The sequence below is a fragment of the Quercus lobata genome, chromosome 8, assembly GCF_001633185.2.
Source record: "Quercus lobata isolate SW786 chromosome 8, ValleyOak3.0 Primary Assembly, whole genome shotgun sequence".
Lineage (NCBI taxonomy): Eukaryota > Viridiplantae > Streptophyta > Magnoliopsida > Fagales > Fagaceae > Quercus > Quercus lobata.
In genome coordinates, this window is record NC_044911.1 from 2324583 (window position 1) to 2338242 (window position 13660).

Here is a 13660-nt window from a genome sequence, read left to right on the forward strand (position 1 = left end):
TATTTTTAAAATTTAAATGCTGAGTTGGAATTTTTTAATATCTATCTAAATTTATTATTATTTAGTTGCCACGTAAGCTTAAAATGTGCCAATTGTACACACCATTTGTCACATAAGTATTTTCTGTTAGTAAATTAACGGCAGAGACTCAATTAACTACAAGTTAAAAATAATATGGATTAAATTGATTGCTACCAAAATATTGGGACCATATTGACTATGACCTCAAAATGTAGGGAACAAAATAGTGTTTTCGCCAAATTTTTTTTTCCAATATGTAATGTCATGGATAAATGGGGAGACAAAGGATAGAATGCTAAATAGTCATTAATTGACTCCTCTCGTTTATTTAAATTACTTAACAAACAAAAAAGAAAACATTTTAAAAGTCTTTTTTGCATTTTTTTTTATATATTTTAATTTGAATCCTAAATGTTTTTATTAAAACACCGAGAAGTATCATTTGAGCTATAAGCTTTTTGGTAGTTTGTGAATTTTATGCCACATTATTAAGGAGAGGAAGTTGGATGTTGATTTTATAAGTGCTTAAACTACTTTATAAGTTAGCGTACGTACTTCTTTTGGGGTGGGCTTGAGGATTCTACCATTGTGCAAATCTTGTCACTTGTTTATTTTAGGACTTTTGAAGGTGTTATTGATGAGCCAATTAAGCAAGGAGAGTATGCCTTTAGCTATAATGATACAAGGTTGGATATGTTTGGGTGAATGAGCAATAATGTTTGATGCAATGAATTTGTTTAATTTGAAGCTGTGTTGGTTGTAGGAGATGATGAATTAGAAGACATGTTAATTAAGGTCAACCTAACAAGAATTGTATTCTAAGACACCCAATTTCTAACGCAATAGAATGAACATAATACACTACACAATTAGCAAAAACAAAGAGAGAAAAAAAAAAATCGGATCTAGGTTTCAGTAATCAATAAAATGTTAGTCACATGATGGAGTAGGAACTTGGACTAGGATCATAGACTACTACTTCACAGAACCTGGGAAATGGTGGATAACTTGGTGTAATGGTACAATTCAGACTCTCTGGCTTCTCATCATCCAATTTTTTCTTCTTCTCTAACAAGCAGGTCAACTTGTCTGAGTCAACATCTACACCAATCACTGCCAACTGATCTTTATCCGACCCTTCTAATGCCACCGATATCACACCTATAGAATAAAGATGAGCGTTAATGCGTTTGGATGAGTTTATTTTTCATCAATTTATTTGTTTATTATTTAAAGTACATTACAACTGTACCTTAAAAAAAACGCGATGATGCTTTAAGAAAACTGTACATTATGTTTTAAAGTGAAAATAAGCTCATGTAAACAAAACCATAACTATAGTTTCACAAAAGCCAAAAAGAACTTTGGAGTGTTTGTTTGCGGCAATCTTCATGGCCTTTGTTCTGCATTTGTCGCTAGTCATTTGCACCTTGATAACAATTTTTTGCTACAGAATAAGATAAAAAAACACACTGTAATTAATAATTCTAAATATATACAAAAGCTTTTGTTGTTTTCTAGAGCTTTATGTAATTAAGGTGGTTTACCTACCTTCATGTTTTATAAGAGGGGACAGCAAGCAACCTTTGTGTAGAGAACTTTGGTGGGCTTAATCCGTGTTAAGGGAGGAAGAAATTGTAGGTCTAAATTTATATAGCTTGGTATACAATATACTTACATGTTAAGCAAAAAAATAACTTCATAAAAAGTACAATTAATTCAAATGACACTTGTTCATCCCCCATATTCATATCAGTTCCTACGTGTTCAAATCCTCTTCTCAATATATATATTATAAGTTTATGGATAGCATTTTTTACAATTGTTAATTTACTTTGTTTATTGCAATTGATATATAATAAGAATGATATAATGATGTTGCAATGATGTCAACAATTGTGTCCTTAACATCATTAAAGAAATGATGTCAACAATGATGAAAAAAGTTTATGAAAATATAGCATTTTTAACATCATTGAAAAAATATATATAAACAATAGAATTTTAAATATATTGTATTTAATCTATGATGATTGCTTTTTATTATTAAATTAAGATATTAATCGATTTTTTTAATAATATTTAATTTTTAATAATTAATTTTTATCATCAAATTAGAAGAATAATTAATTTTTTTACTTGATAATAAAATATTTTACGGACTTTGGATTACTGAAACCGACGAGTTGCACCTACATCTACATGTGCAGTTTAATAGCAGTGGGGAATGGTATTTAATCGTAAACTTGATTACTTATTAGTCTCCTACACATCGTGCAAGTTCTGATGTCCAGCATTGCACTTTTTGTATTGCATTTTAGTTGGTACCAATAGTCTGCCTCTTCTAGCTGGATGTGTATCGTACTTGCCCTTATTCTCTAGGCTTTTACGGTTGTCTAACATGTGATAGCCATAGGAGATAGATATGACCTACAATGGGAAAGCTGGTTTTGACTGTGTCATGCTTTACGTGTATAAATGACGTGTATCGTTGACGTAATGTCGGCAAATTTATATATAATAAAAATATATGATTTTTTTTTTTAATAAACATTGTATAGTATTGGGAAATAGGGCGTTAGGATGGAAGTGGAAAAAAAATGAGAATAGAGAAAAATAGTATAGAATTGGCTAAAAATGTGTTTAATTTTAAACTAAATCTATTCCACTCTAAATTACTCCTCATTCCTTTCAATCTAAACGGACTATAGTTTTGAAAATCAATGTGTGTAATATATAACTACGAAAAATGCTAGAGAAATAAAAAAAAGATAATAATTTTTGCTACAAACTTGTCACGTGGCAAATTGTAATAAGAGTTATAAACTTTTTGGGTTAATGGCATTGCTCTATAACTACATATTGAAGCATTTTGTTATGCTATTAGAAAGTGATTTTATTCATAGAATCGTGTTAACGAGTACCCTTAGGACAATAATTAATAATCTATTATAAGAAAATTTTGACACAATTTTATGATAAATGAAAAAAACTATCAAAATATTAATTACTTCTCCATCCTTTCCAATAAAAAAACTTTCTTTTAATAAATTATTAACTATTACCGTATACCTTAGCATTCTCTGGCTCATATTAGCTGCTTGGCAAATACAAGCCAAAGCCATGGAGCTGATTCAAAAGGCAGTCATTAATTACTTAGGTGCCTGAGATACTTGGACAACTGGAACATCCTTAATTGGCCATAAGAGACAGGCTTAGGGTCCGTTTGGTGTATGTGTTTAAAAATTGAAAATTGTTATTTAAAAATATTTGTGGAAATATATGTGGGTGAAAAAGTGTGTAAAAATACGCGAAATATTGTTTAAAAACTGAAAATGGTTGTTTGAAAACACAAACAAAACACCCCCTTAACTCTGCAATTAGTAAAAACTAACTCAGAAATCTTTAAACACAACCAAACTGACTTTTCATAATTGCAACATTGTGGACATTACAGTGATGTTTTAAGCTATATTATTTATTTATTTATTTTGATAAGTAAGATCTATTAATTTAAGCGAAATGCTAACGGATACTCTTAGGGAAATGGTTAACAATCTATTTAAAGAAAGTTTTTATGGGAAAAGAAAAAAAAAACAATTAATGTTTTGACAGTTTCTTCTATTTTCAATAAAAGTGATATAAAAACTTTTTTAAAATAGATTGTTAACCATTACCTTAAGTGCACTCGTTAGCATGACTCTTAATTTAATTAAGAAATCTTCTCACTTAAAAAAGAAATGAAGTTTTCTAACTATTATATATATATATATATATATATATATAAAGTCATGTTAACAGATGCTCTTAGGACAATTATTAATAAACTATATTAAGAAAGTTTTAAAATTAATTTCATTGAAAATATAAAAAGCTGACAAAAAAATTAATTGTTTTATCATTTACTCATAAAAATGTTTCTAAAAATAATTCTTAAACCAATGCCTTTAAGGCATTCATTAACATTTTCCCAAAAAAAAAAAAAACAACATTCTTTTCATGGTGGCAAATTTGTATATAAAACAAACTCCAGTTCAAAACCATCTTACAGAAAATTGATTTTATGGAATTATAATAAGGATTTTGATGCCCATTGTAAATGATTGTAGGTCACTATTGCAAAGAATCCTTAACTGCCAATTCCTCCATTACCTACAGCCTACAGGCTACAGCGAAGGCTGGGAAGAAAACTAGAGTACAAATGCCTTAGCCAATAGGAAACGTACTCACTACCTTAGAGACCAACTAGTGCGATTGGACAAAGCAGCTCCCATGATAAGTCAATAAAAAGGATTTTGGAGAAACTAAGAGGCTGTTTGGATTGAGTTTTTTGATAACTCAATTCTCTATTTTCATAACTCATAACTCAAAAATGGTGGGACCCATAATAAAAAGGTTGTTTGGCCAAACAATAACTCTGTTTCCATAACTCAATTCTCTGATTTTTGAGTTATGAGTTATGGAAACTGAAAACAACAAAAGGCTATTTTCAGTTTCCATAACTCATAATTTAATGGTATTTCCGTAAATAAACACACATGAGGGACCCATAGCCGCAACTCTTTTTTTTTTTTTTTTTTTTTTTTTTTTTTTTTTTTTTTTCTGGGTTGGCGTTGTCCTCTTTTTATTATTTTTTTTCTTTTTCTGGGTTGGCGTTGTTCTTTTTTTTTTTTTTTTCTTTTTCTTTTCCTGGGTTGGTTGTTCGGTATATATATATATATATATATATATATATTAGCTTCGGTGAGTTGGGTACTAAAAAAAAAAAAAAAATTGTACTGGCTGACAGGTGTGGGACCCATGAATAGTATGAAAAAATTGAGTGATGAAAATAAAAGTGATATTGCCAAATGAGTGTGAAAAAATGAGTGATGAGTTATAAGTGATGAGTGATGAGTGATGGAAATTGAGTGACGGAAATTGAGTGATGAAAAATCCTTACCCAAACAGGCTCTAAATAACTGATTTTTTTTATTTGAATAAAAAAAAAAAATTGTGTGCATAAGCATATATAAAGTTGGTTTGAAGGGAGCTTTCCGTAAAATCAAAAATAGGCCTAACATCTCATTGTACCATAAATTGGTTGAAATGACACAGGATGAGATATTGTCCCTTGCAGAAATATGACTCATCTTAAATAGCATCTAATATGATTGACAGTAAGTGAATGCAATAAATACAAAAGTGAGAGGAAGTGAACTAGTGATTATCATAGAGAGAGAGAGAGAGAGAGAGAGAGAGAGAGAATAGGGAACCCCCAAGCTTGCCCTTCGTAGGATTATGATTAAGTTGGCCATTGATAGGGGAAGGTAGATGGGTTAGGATCAGAAATCAAGTGCAATTCATACTGACTTATTCAACCGAAGCCCGTTCGACCAACATACTCAACCTATCTAAAGGAAGGCATTATTGATCGAGAGTATTGGTCTGTTCATGTTTGATGGGTTGACCCATGGGCTGAGTGACTTTAGGCAATCTCATTTAATTGAGACAAATCATTTTTTTTTTTTTTTTTCAAATCTGTTTTCAATTTCTTTTGGTCTTAAAAACACTTTTTTATTTATTTACATGTTTCCAATAGTATTTTTTATTATTTTGAAAACAACTTAAAACTTTTTTTTTTCCAATCTCAAGAATAAATTCTTTAGAACACTTTAAACAAATTAAAAATATATAAAAGTCAAATCAAATGAGTAAATATTTCAGGCATTGGCCAAAATAATAACCAAACAAGAACTATAATCTAACCCATCTCAAGGTAACACTCGAATCGACATAATGCATTGAACATAAAAAAAGAACAGAGAGAAACCAAAAAAAAAAAAAAAAAAAAATTCAGATCTCATAAAACGGGGTTGCAAGAATCAGAAAAATGTAGATCACATGATGTAGCAGTAACTTGGACTCGGATCATAGACTGCCACTTCATAGAATGTGGGATATGGTGGATATTGAGGGCACACGGGTAACTGAATACATCCAGTAGAACAAGTTGAAGATGTACTTGGCTTCTTTTCTTCTTCTGGTTTTGGTTTCACTGGTTCTGGCTCTTTCTTTTCTTCCTTCACTTCTTCAACACCCAATAAGGTGGCATAGCAAAGCTTCTTCCTTAACGAGCAGGTCAGGTTAGCCGAGTCAACACATTCACCAATCACCACCAATTGATCTTTATCTGCTCCTTCTACAGCAACTGAGATCACACCTGTAAAATCAATGAACATGTAATTAAGTACCACCTTATTGACAATATATTGTTTCTGAAAAGCCATAAAGCTAGGAGTGATTTGGTGCTAACCATCTGCTATTGCTGCAATCTTCATGGCCTTGGCTCTGCATTTGTCACAGGCCATTTGCACCTTGATAACTATTTTTTGCTACACCATATAAGAAAAAAATCTCACAATATTGTAATAAAATCTAAGTATATTCCAAAGCCTTTTTTCTTTCTACAGCATGAAAATGGTGTAATTAGTATTGAAGTTTACCTTCATGTTTTAGAGCAGGCAACAATACAAGCTGCAGCCTCTGTCAGAAAACTATGATGTGCTTAATCTGTGTTAATGGGGAAAAAAGAATTGTAGGTCTTATATAGCCTGTTGGTGAACATACTTGTTACTTGAGCTCAAAAAAAAAAAAAAAAAAAAAAGGACAAATATTGTTGCACACACACCTTTACACACAACTGAAAAATTAATTGAAATTGTGATGTGAAATCATGATTTCAACTAGTAAAAAAAAAAATAGAGAGTATAAATTGTTCAACTTTATAGGTGCATTGTACATGCAGTAATCATTATAGCCATGGGAAATGGGTATTCATATAATCTAGTTGATTGTTTTTGTGATGACAAATGCTTGAGTCTTACGGATCGTACCAGTTCTGCCCAACAGTTCACTTTAATTTCAGTTTTCTCTAATTTTTCATTAACCAATTTTGCCTATCTCCTAAATTAATTCTTTCACAAAAGGGTGTTACCCCAATAAATTTGATAATTTTGATGAGTAATGTACTATATATAATAGGTTTTCCTTACAACCAATAGCCTATTTGGTATCCCTGTATGCCCTGTATTTACTTTAACTAGCCTTCTTTTTTGTTGGCAACATTTATGTTTTAGTGCCTTCGTTTTGGTAGACCATTACATTTCTCTGTACACTGTAACATGTACTTAATATATACGTTAGATAGAGCTTTTGTCCAATAATGCAATGCCTGCATGCAATAGATGGGAGTATGGGACACGGGATTGAAACTAATCATATTTGAACATGTATTTTGGGCATGTTGCTTTCAGTTTATTAGGTGCAAGCCAAATCATTTAACGTATTAATCAGTCCAATCATGAACCATCGAAATACAAGAGAATGCTCTCTCAAAATAATAATAATAATAATAATAATAATAATAATAATAATAATAATAATAATAATAATAATAATACAAGAGAGTGATGTGTTATGACTAATACAAAGTTTCGTGCATTAACATTATAAACTGATATGTCAACTTTTAAACACAACATATATAATTAGTTTAAATTTTGTTTATCATTGTTAATACTAATTATATTTATTGTCATGTCAGTTAATTTGTAAGTACTTTTATTAATAAAATTTATAATAACTTCAGTATTTTCCTAGAATATAGGGGTAGAGCTATGTAGAAGGGCCAAAATTTTGAAAATTTTAAAAATATATATAATTATTTTAATGTTTTCAAAATTTAGTTTACAAAAATAAGAGTTGCCCTCCCCACCCCCCCCCCCCAAATGTTTGAATTAGTCCAATGATGCTTTAAAAAAAAATAAATGGTCTAATAATTATAGAAATATAACTTTATTTTTTGCAATTCTATTTTTTATTGTAAAATGTGTTCTTATTTTTGGTAAATATTTGATAAAATTTGGTATCAAATATGTTTTAATATATCTTTTTCAAACCATTATGTGGCGATTAACAAGTCAATGACTCATTAAAAAAAATTATCACTAAAACTATACATGAAATGTGTTTTTCGTTGTCACATAATAGGTTAGAGTAAAATAATTTCAAATATGTTTGGAACCTAATTTATTCCTCTAAGTTTTGGATCACTCACGTTGTTGAAAATTTCATTTCAATTGAAAGATTTTTTCCTTATTTTAGTATAAAATTAGATAATTTGTATTTTTTATTTTTTAAGAATTTCACTATGAAAATGGAAAAATGAATTTTATTTTATGAAAGATCACTATCAAACATAATTTTGATTGAAAATACTAAGGGTTTTTTTTTTTTTTTGGGTGTGTGTATATATATAACTTATCAAATAAAAAAGCGTGTGTGTATAAATTTATATATGTGTGTGGGGGTTGTCATGATAAATATATTACTGTCACAACTTGGGCTTCAAACAAAAATTCTTAACTCCGTCCCTACTAGAATATATGTATCATGAACTTGTTCATTTAGCAAAAAATAAAAAGAATTACAAAACCTCATGAATGGTGTTAAGACTCAATTTAAAGGTTTGGACCCTCTCTCTCTAAATATATATATATATTCACAGCTAGCAAAATTTGTCAGTACTAATTTGTCTTAGAAGAAAAGTCATTGCTTCTTGTCATGACTTGGTACTGATGGCAGCCCAACTCCAATCTCCAACGCAAACTTCTCTCTTTCAACACACACACACACACACACACACACACACACACACAAAAAAAAAGAGAGGGAAGAAGAATAATAGTATGTTCAAACTATGCCGTATGCACAAATTAATTTAAAATTTTCATTAATGACGTGTAAATTAAATAAAAAAACTTAATTAAAATACAAATAATATATTCTATATATATTATTTTGTAACATTTACTTATAAAAGAAGCAGTAAAAAGGGCTGTTTCGGCTCTATTTTGATGGGCAACTGGGCTTATTGTATAGAGGCCCACGGATTTATTGGATCAGACCACCACCTATTTTGGGCAATTTGTTTTGAGACATATTTTGCTCCACATCCACGTTTAAAGTCACCTGTCAACCCAATATCCAACACGATGCAGGATGTCTGGACCTGATTTTTGTGGGTCGATCTCTTTTATGTTGTTGTTAGCTTTTTTTTTTTTTTTTTTTTTTTTTTTCTTTTTTTTGGTTGAAAGGCTATTCATATAAAAACCAACAAAACAACTACACAGAAACGGCTGCCATACTAGCAGCAACTAGTCTAGCATAATACAAGCCATTGATGTCTTTGGCAACTAAAGTTTCCTGTTCAGTAGTAAAAGGAAACTCAAAAACAACAAAATCTTCCTTCATAACACTACCCCATTTTGCCAACCAATCCGCACACTTGTTGGCTTCTCTAAACACGTGGGACACCCTTACTTGAGGAAGCTTGGCCAGCAAATACCTGCAGTCAGAAAGCAAAGGAGCATAGGCAGAGTTAGGATTTTTGTTTGAATTAAGCAGCCCCACAATCACCTTAGCATCTAGTTCCACTTCCAGCTGCCTAATTCCCATATGATCCGCAAGTTTCAGACCATCCCTTAAGGCCCATAGCTCGGCAATAATACTTGAAGTGAGACCGATTGATCTTGCATATCCTCTAACCCAACTACCCTGACTGTTTCTAATGATTCCTCCACCTCCTGCCTTGCCTGGATTACCAAGAGATGCACCATCTGAATTAAGCTTAAACCAATCCTCCCTTGGTTTAGTCCATGCCACTGGTATAGCAACCTTAGTAGTGGTTGTTTTAGCTTTACTTACACAGAAATGGTATTCTCTAGATTGATTAATACACTCAATGGCCAGCCTTGGGTTTGGAATAGAATTTTCAAAAACAATCTTGTTCCTATTTTTCCAAAGAGCCCAAATGGTGAATAAGAACACTGTACTCCATGGCATATCAGATTTGTGTTTAACAGGGCTCAAACTATTAGCTTGCAACCACTCTTCCAAACTTCCCGAGAAAGTATGTACATGTGCTGAAGGAACTTCAACACAACTCCAATATTTGCGGGCAAGTTCACGGTCACGTAGTAGATGTATAATGGTCTCATCCTGCCTTTTGCAAATAGGACACTTGCTATCACAGTTTATCCCCCTTGCTGCCAAAACACTTTTAACAGGCACACTAGTATGAGAACACAACCAAAGAAACATGATGATTTTAGGCAAAATATCAAGTTTCCATATCCACTGCCCCTTGAATGAAGTTTCTGCATTATTATCCTCAATATATTGCAGGTAGGCTGACTTGGTGGAGAAATCCCCATCTCTAGTGAATCTCCACATGAGGGAATCCTCACTTTGACCAAAAACTTGAATAAGAATAGCCTTGACTCTATCTTTTATAGTCTCTGGCAGCTCAAATGAGATTAAATTCCAATTCCATCCCTCTGCACCCCTGAACTCTTCCACGGTTAGTGATAAATCTCTAGGACATAAAGGCCCTTGAATCAAATCCCTTAGAGAGTCACCCTTTAGCCAACTGTCAAACCAGACTTTAGTCCTAGTTCCATTTCCTACACCCCAACAGATTCCATTAGAAAAAATAGGAAATCCGGTTTTTATGGCTTTCCAATTAGGTGAACAAGGGAGAGCATCAGGATCTCTTGCTCTCATTCTAGAGGGAGAACAATATTTCTTCAATATGACCTTAGCCCATAATGTCTCCTTCTCTTGATACATTCTCCAATTCAGTTTAGCAAGCAAAGCTATGTTCTTAGCTTTGGTTGCTTGAATTCCGAGACCTCCATCCTCTTTTGGTCTCACAATTTTACTCCAACCCACAAGATGCAACTTCCTATTCTCATTCGTGGATCCCCAGAAGAAATCCCTATTAACTTTATCAAGTTTATCACAAATATGGGAAGAGCCACCCCCTGCATAATGTGATTGGGAATGGCTGACATAACAGATTGTATTAATACAGCCCTGCCTGCGTAGGACAGAAATTTCGCTTTCCAACCCGAGAGTTTATGCATGACTTTGTCCACCACAAAATTATATTGTCTACCATTTGCCCCTCTATGTCTCAAAGGAAACCCCAAGTATTTGCCAATGCTTTGGGTTTCTTGAATGCCCAACAAATCACAAACTTCTGCCCTCTCCTCTTCTTTGACATTAGGTGAAAAATATATTCGAGATTTATCCATACTAATCTTTTGCCCTGACTCTAAACAAAATTTAGACAGAACATCTGAGATAGCACCACAAGCATCATTCCCCACTTTACTGAACAATATAATATCATCTGCAAACAGAAGGTGGGATACTCCCACATTATCCCTAGATGCTTTTAGGGGCACCCAAGCTCCATCCATGCACTTCTTTTCAATGAGATGACTTAAATACTCCATATATAGAATGAAAATGTATGGAGACAAAGGATCTCCTTGTCTTATGCCCCTAGAGGGTTCAAAGGGCTCCAGCTTACCTCCATTCACCAAAATAGAAATATTAGTAGATGAGATACAGCTCATAATAATACGAGTCAGCTTGGGGGGGAAGTGGAATGCCTGCAACACTTTATGTATAAAGTTCCACTCTAGCCTATCATAGGCTTTCTCTAGATCAAGCTTGACTGCCATGTATCCCACCTTGCCTTTCTTATGATCTAAGGAGTATAAGAGCTCTTGGGCAATGAGAACATTATCCATACCCCTTCTTCCAGGCACAAAAGCAGATTGAATTGGAGAAATCAGATTAGTAAGAAGAGGTCTGATGCGAGCAACAATGATCTTTGAAATGATTTTATACACCGAATTGCAGAGACTAATAGGTCTGTAATTATTAAGGGTCTCAAGGCTTTGGCATTTTGGAATTAAGGTCACAAGGGTTTCATTGAGATAACTTGGTATGCTTCCATTTCTGAAAACCTCTTTAATTTCCTTGCAAACCGAGTTCTTCACATCTACCCAAAAATGTTGGAAGAACCCCGCATGAAGCCCATCCGGGCCAGGGGCTTTGAAAGCTTTAAGAGACCACAAACCATCCCTTATTTCCTCAACAGAAACTTCAGTATCCACTCTAGTGCTGTCTTCTTCAGTCAGATAGCTGCAAGCAAAATCTGTAATATCTGAAGTAATTGGGGAATAGAGGGATTCAATGGCATACAATTTCTGAAACCCAGCTTTAATATGATCCTTAATCTCCAAATCATCAAGGATCCAATTCCCAACAGAATCTTTAATGCATCTTATCTTGTTTCTGTGACGTCTTACCACAGTGGTCACATGAAAGAAAGACGTGTTCCGGTCCCCAAAATTGGCCACATTCAATCTTGATTTAAGTGCCCAATATTCCTCTTCCTGGAGCATGATAAGCGAATATTCTTCAATTAATTTTTTTTCTAGGTCAATTAAGAATCCATTGGGGTTTTCAGCTAGAGCTTTCTAGGCACCATTCAATCTGGCCAGAACTCTTCTCTTTCTAGTAGATAAATTTCCAAACACTTCAGAGTTCCATTTTTTTGCTCTAATAGCAAAATCTGAAATAGCTGTGTGTAACTCCCTATTATCGGACCAAGCATGCTGCACCACTAAAGGGAATTCCGGGTGCAGTAACCACATCGTCTGAAATCGAAATGGTTTATTGAGATGGCACCCATATGGTCTACAAAGTTCCAAAAGGACCGGGCAATGATCTGACCAGATTCTAGGTAAATGGGTAACAGTGGCATCTGAATACAGAGTTCTCCAAGTTGGGTTAGCAAAACATCTATCAATTCTTTCTAAGATAAGGTTCGTAATAGGCCTACTATTCGTCCAAGTATATTTTGGGCCAGCAAAGCCCAAATCCAGCATGTTACATTCATCCAGGCATTCTTTAAATTCTAAGGCCCTATTTAGATTAACACCATTCCCACCAAATTTGTCATCCCCATTTAGCACCTCATTGAAATCACCCAACATGAGCCAAGGGAGATTGTGCAGCTGGCTAACAATTTTTAAATTATTCCAGAGAATTTTCCTTTCTGCTATTCTAGGACTAGCATAAATAGCTTATATAAGCCAAGATAAATTAGAAGAACGCACCTTAACCATTGCATGGATTTCTTGCTCCGTAGCTGAAAGCAGGGTAACCTCCACGTCATCTGTCTTCCAGAGAATCCAGAGTCCTCCAGCATACCCGATCGTCTCAGTAACAATGCTCCCATCAAAAGGCAGACCTTCTATAATTTTAGCCGCCCTATCACCCCCCACCCTTGTCTCCGTTACTACCATAATTGATGGTTGATGATTGATAGCCATTTCAAATATCCTTCTTTTGAAATCTGCATTCAACGCTCCTCTACAATTCCACAGCAGTATATTCATTTTAACAAATATACCCAAAGGAACCTCAATCTCTATGGGATTAGTATTCATTGCAGCTGCTTCCACCATACTCCATCCCATCCTCCTCAGAATATCTTTGGACCCCATCCAATCCGGTTTCCATATCATCATATATTTCAGGATGCCTACTATGTCCTCCCTGCAACAAAGGAGTGCATCTAATTTCTGCACTGGCGCAAGGATTTGAATGAGTTTCAGAGAAGGGTGGTTTCCCATGTGCGTTGTGACTGCTCCTCTGAAGTCCACCAGTTTCCTTTCTTGAATGATCCAACCCGATTCGTCCCAATGGGGCACAACTGATGGCCGCCGCTGCCTGC

At 33.7% G+C, this 13660-nt stretch overlaps 1 protein-coding gene across 1 annotated transcript; it reads right to left on the reverse strand.

The window, feature by feature from the left end:
- Nucleotides 1-5740: 5740 nt before the first annotated feature.
- LOC115958255 (heavy metal-associated isoprenylated plant protein 47-like) lies at nucleotides 5741-6612 on the reverse strand. The gene is made up of 3 exons (XM_031076661.1): nucleotides 6507-6612; nucleotides 6317-6395; nucleotides 5741-6223 (listed from the first exon to the last, which is right to left on the reverse strand). The coding sequence occupies exons 1-3, from the start codon at nucleotides 6510-6512 to the stop codon at nucleotides 5901-5903; spliced, it is 408 nt and encodes a 135-aa protein (XP_030932521.1). The 5' UTR covers nucleotides 6513-6612; the 3' UTR covers nucleotides 5741-5900.
- Between the last annotated feature and the right edge of the window lie 7048 nt (nucleotides 6613-13660).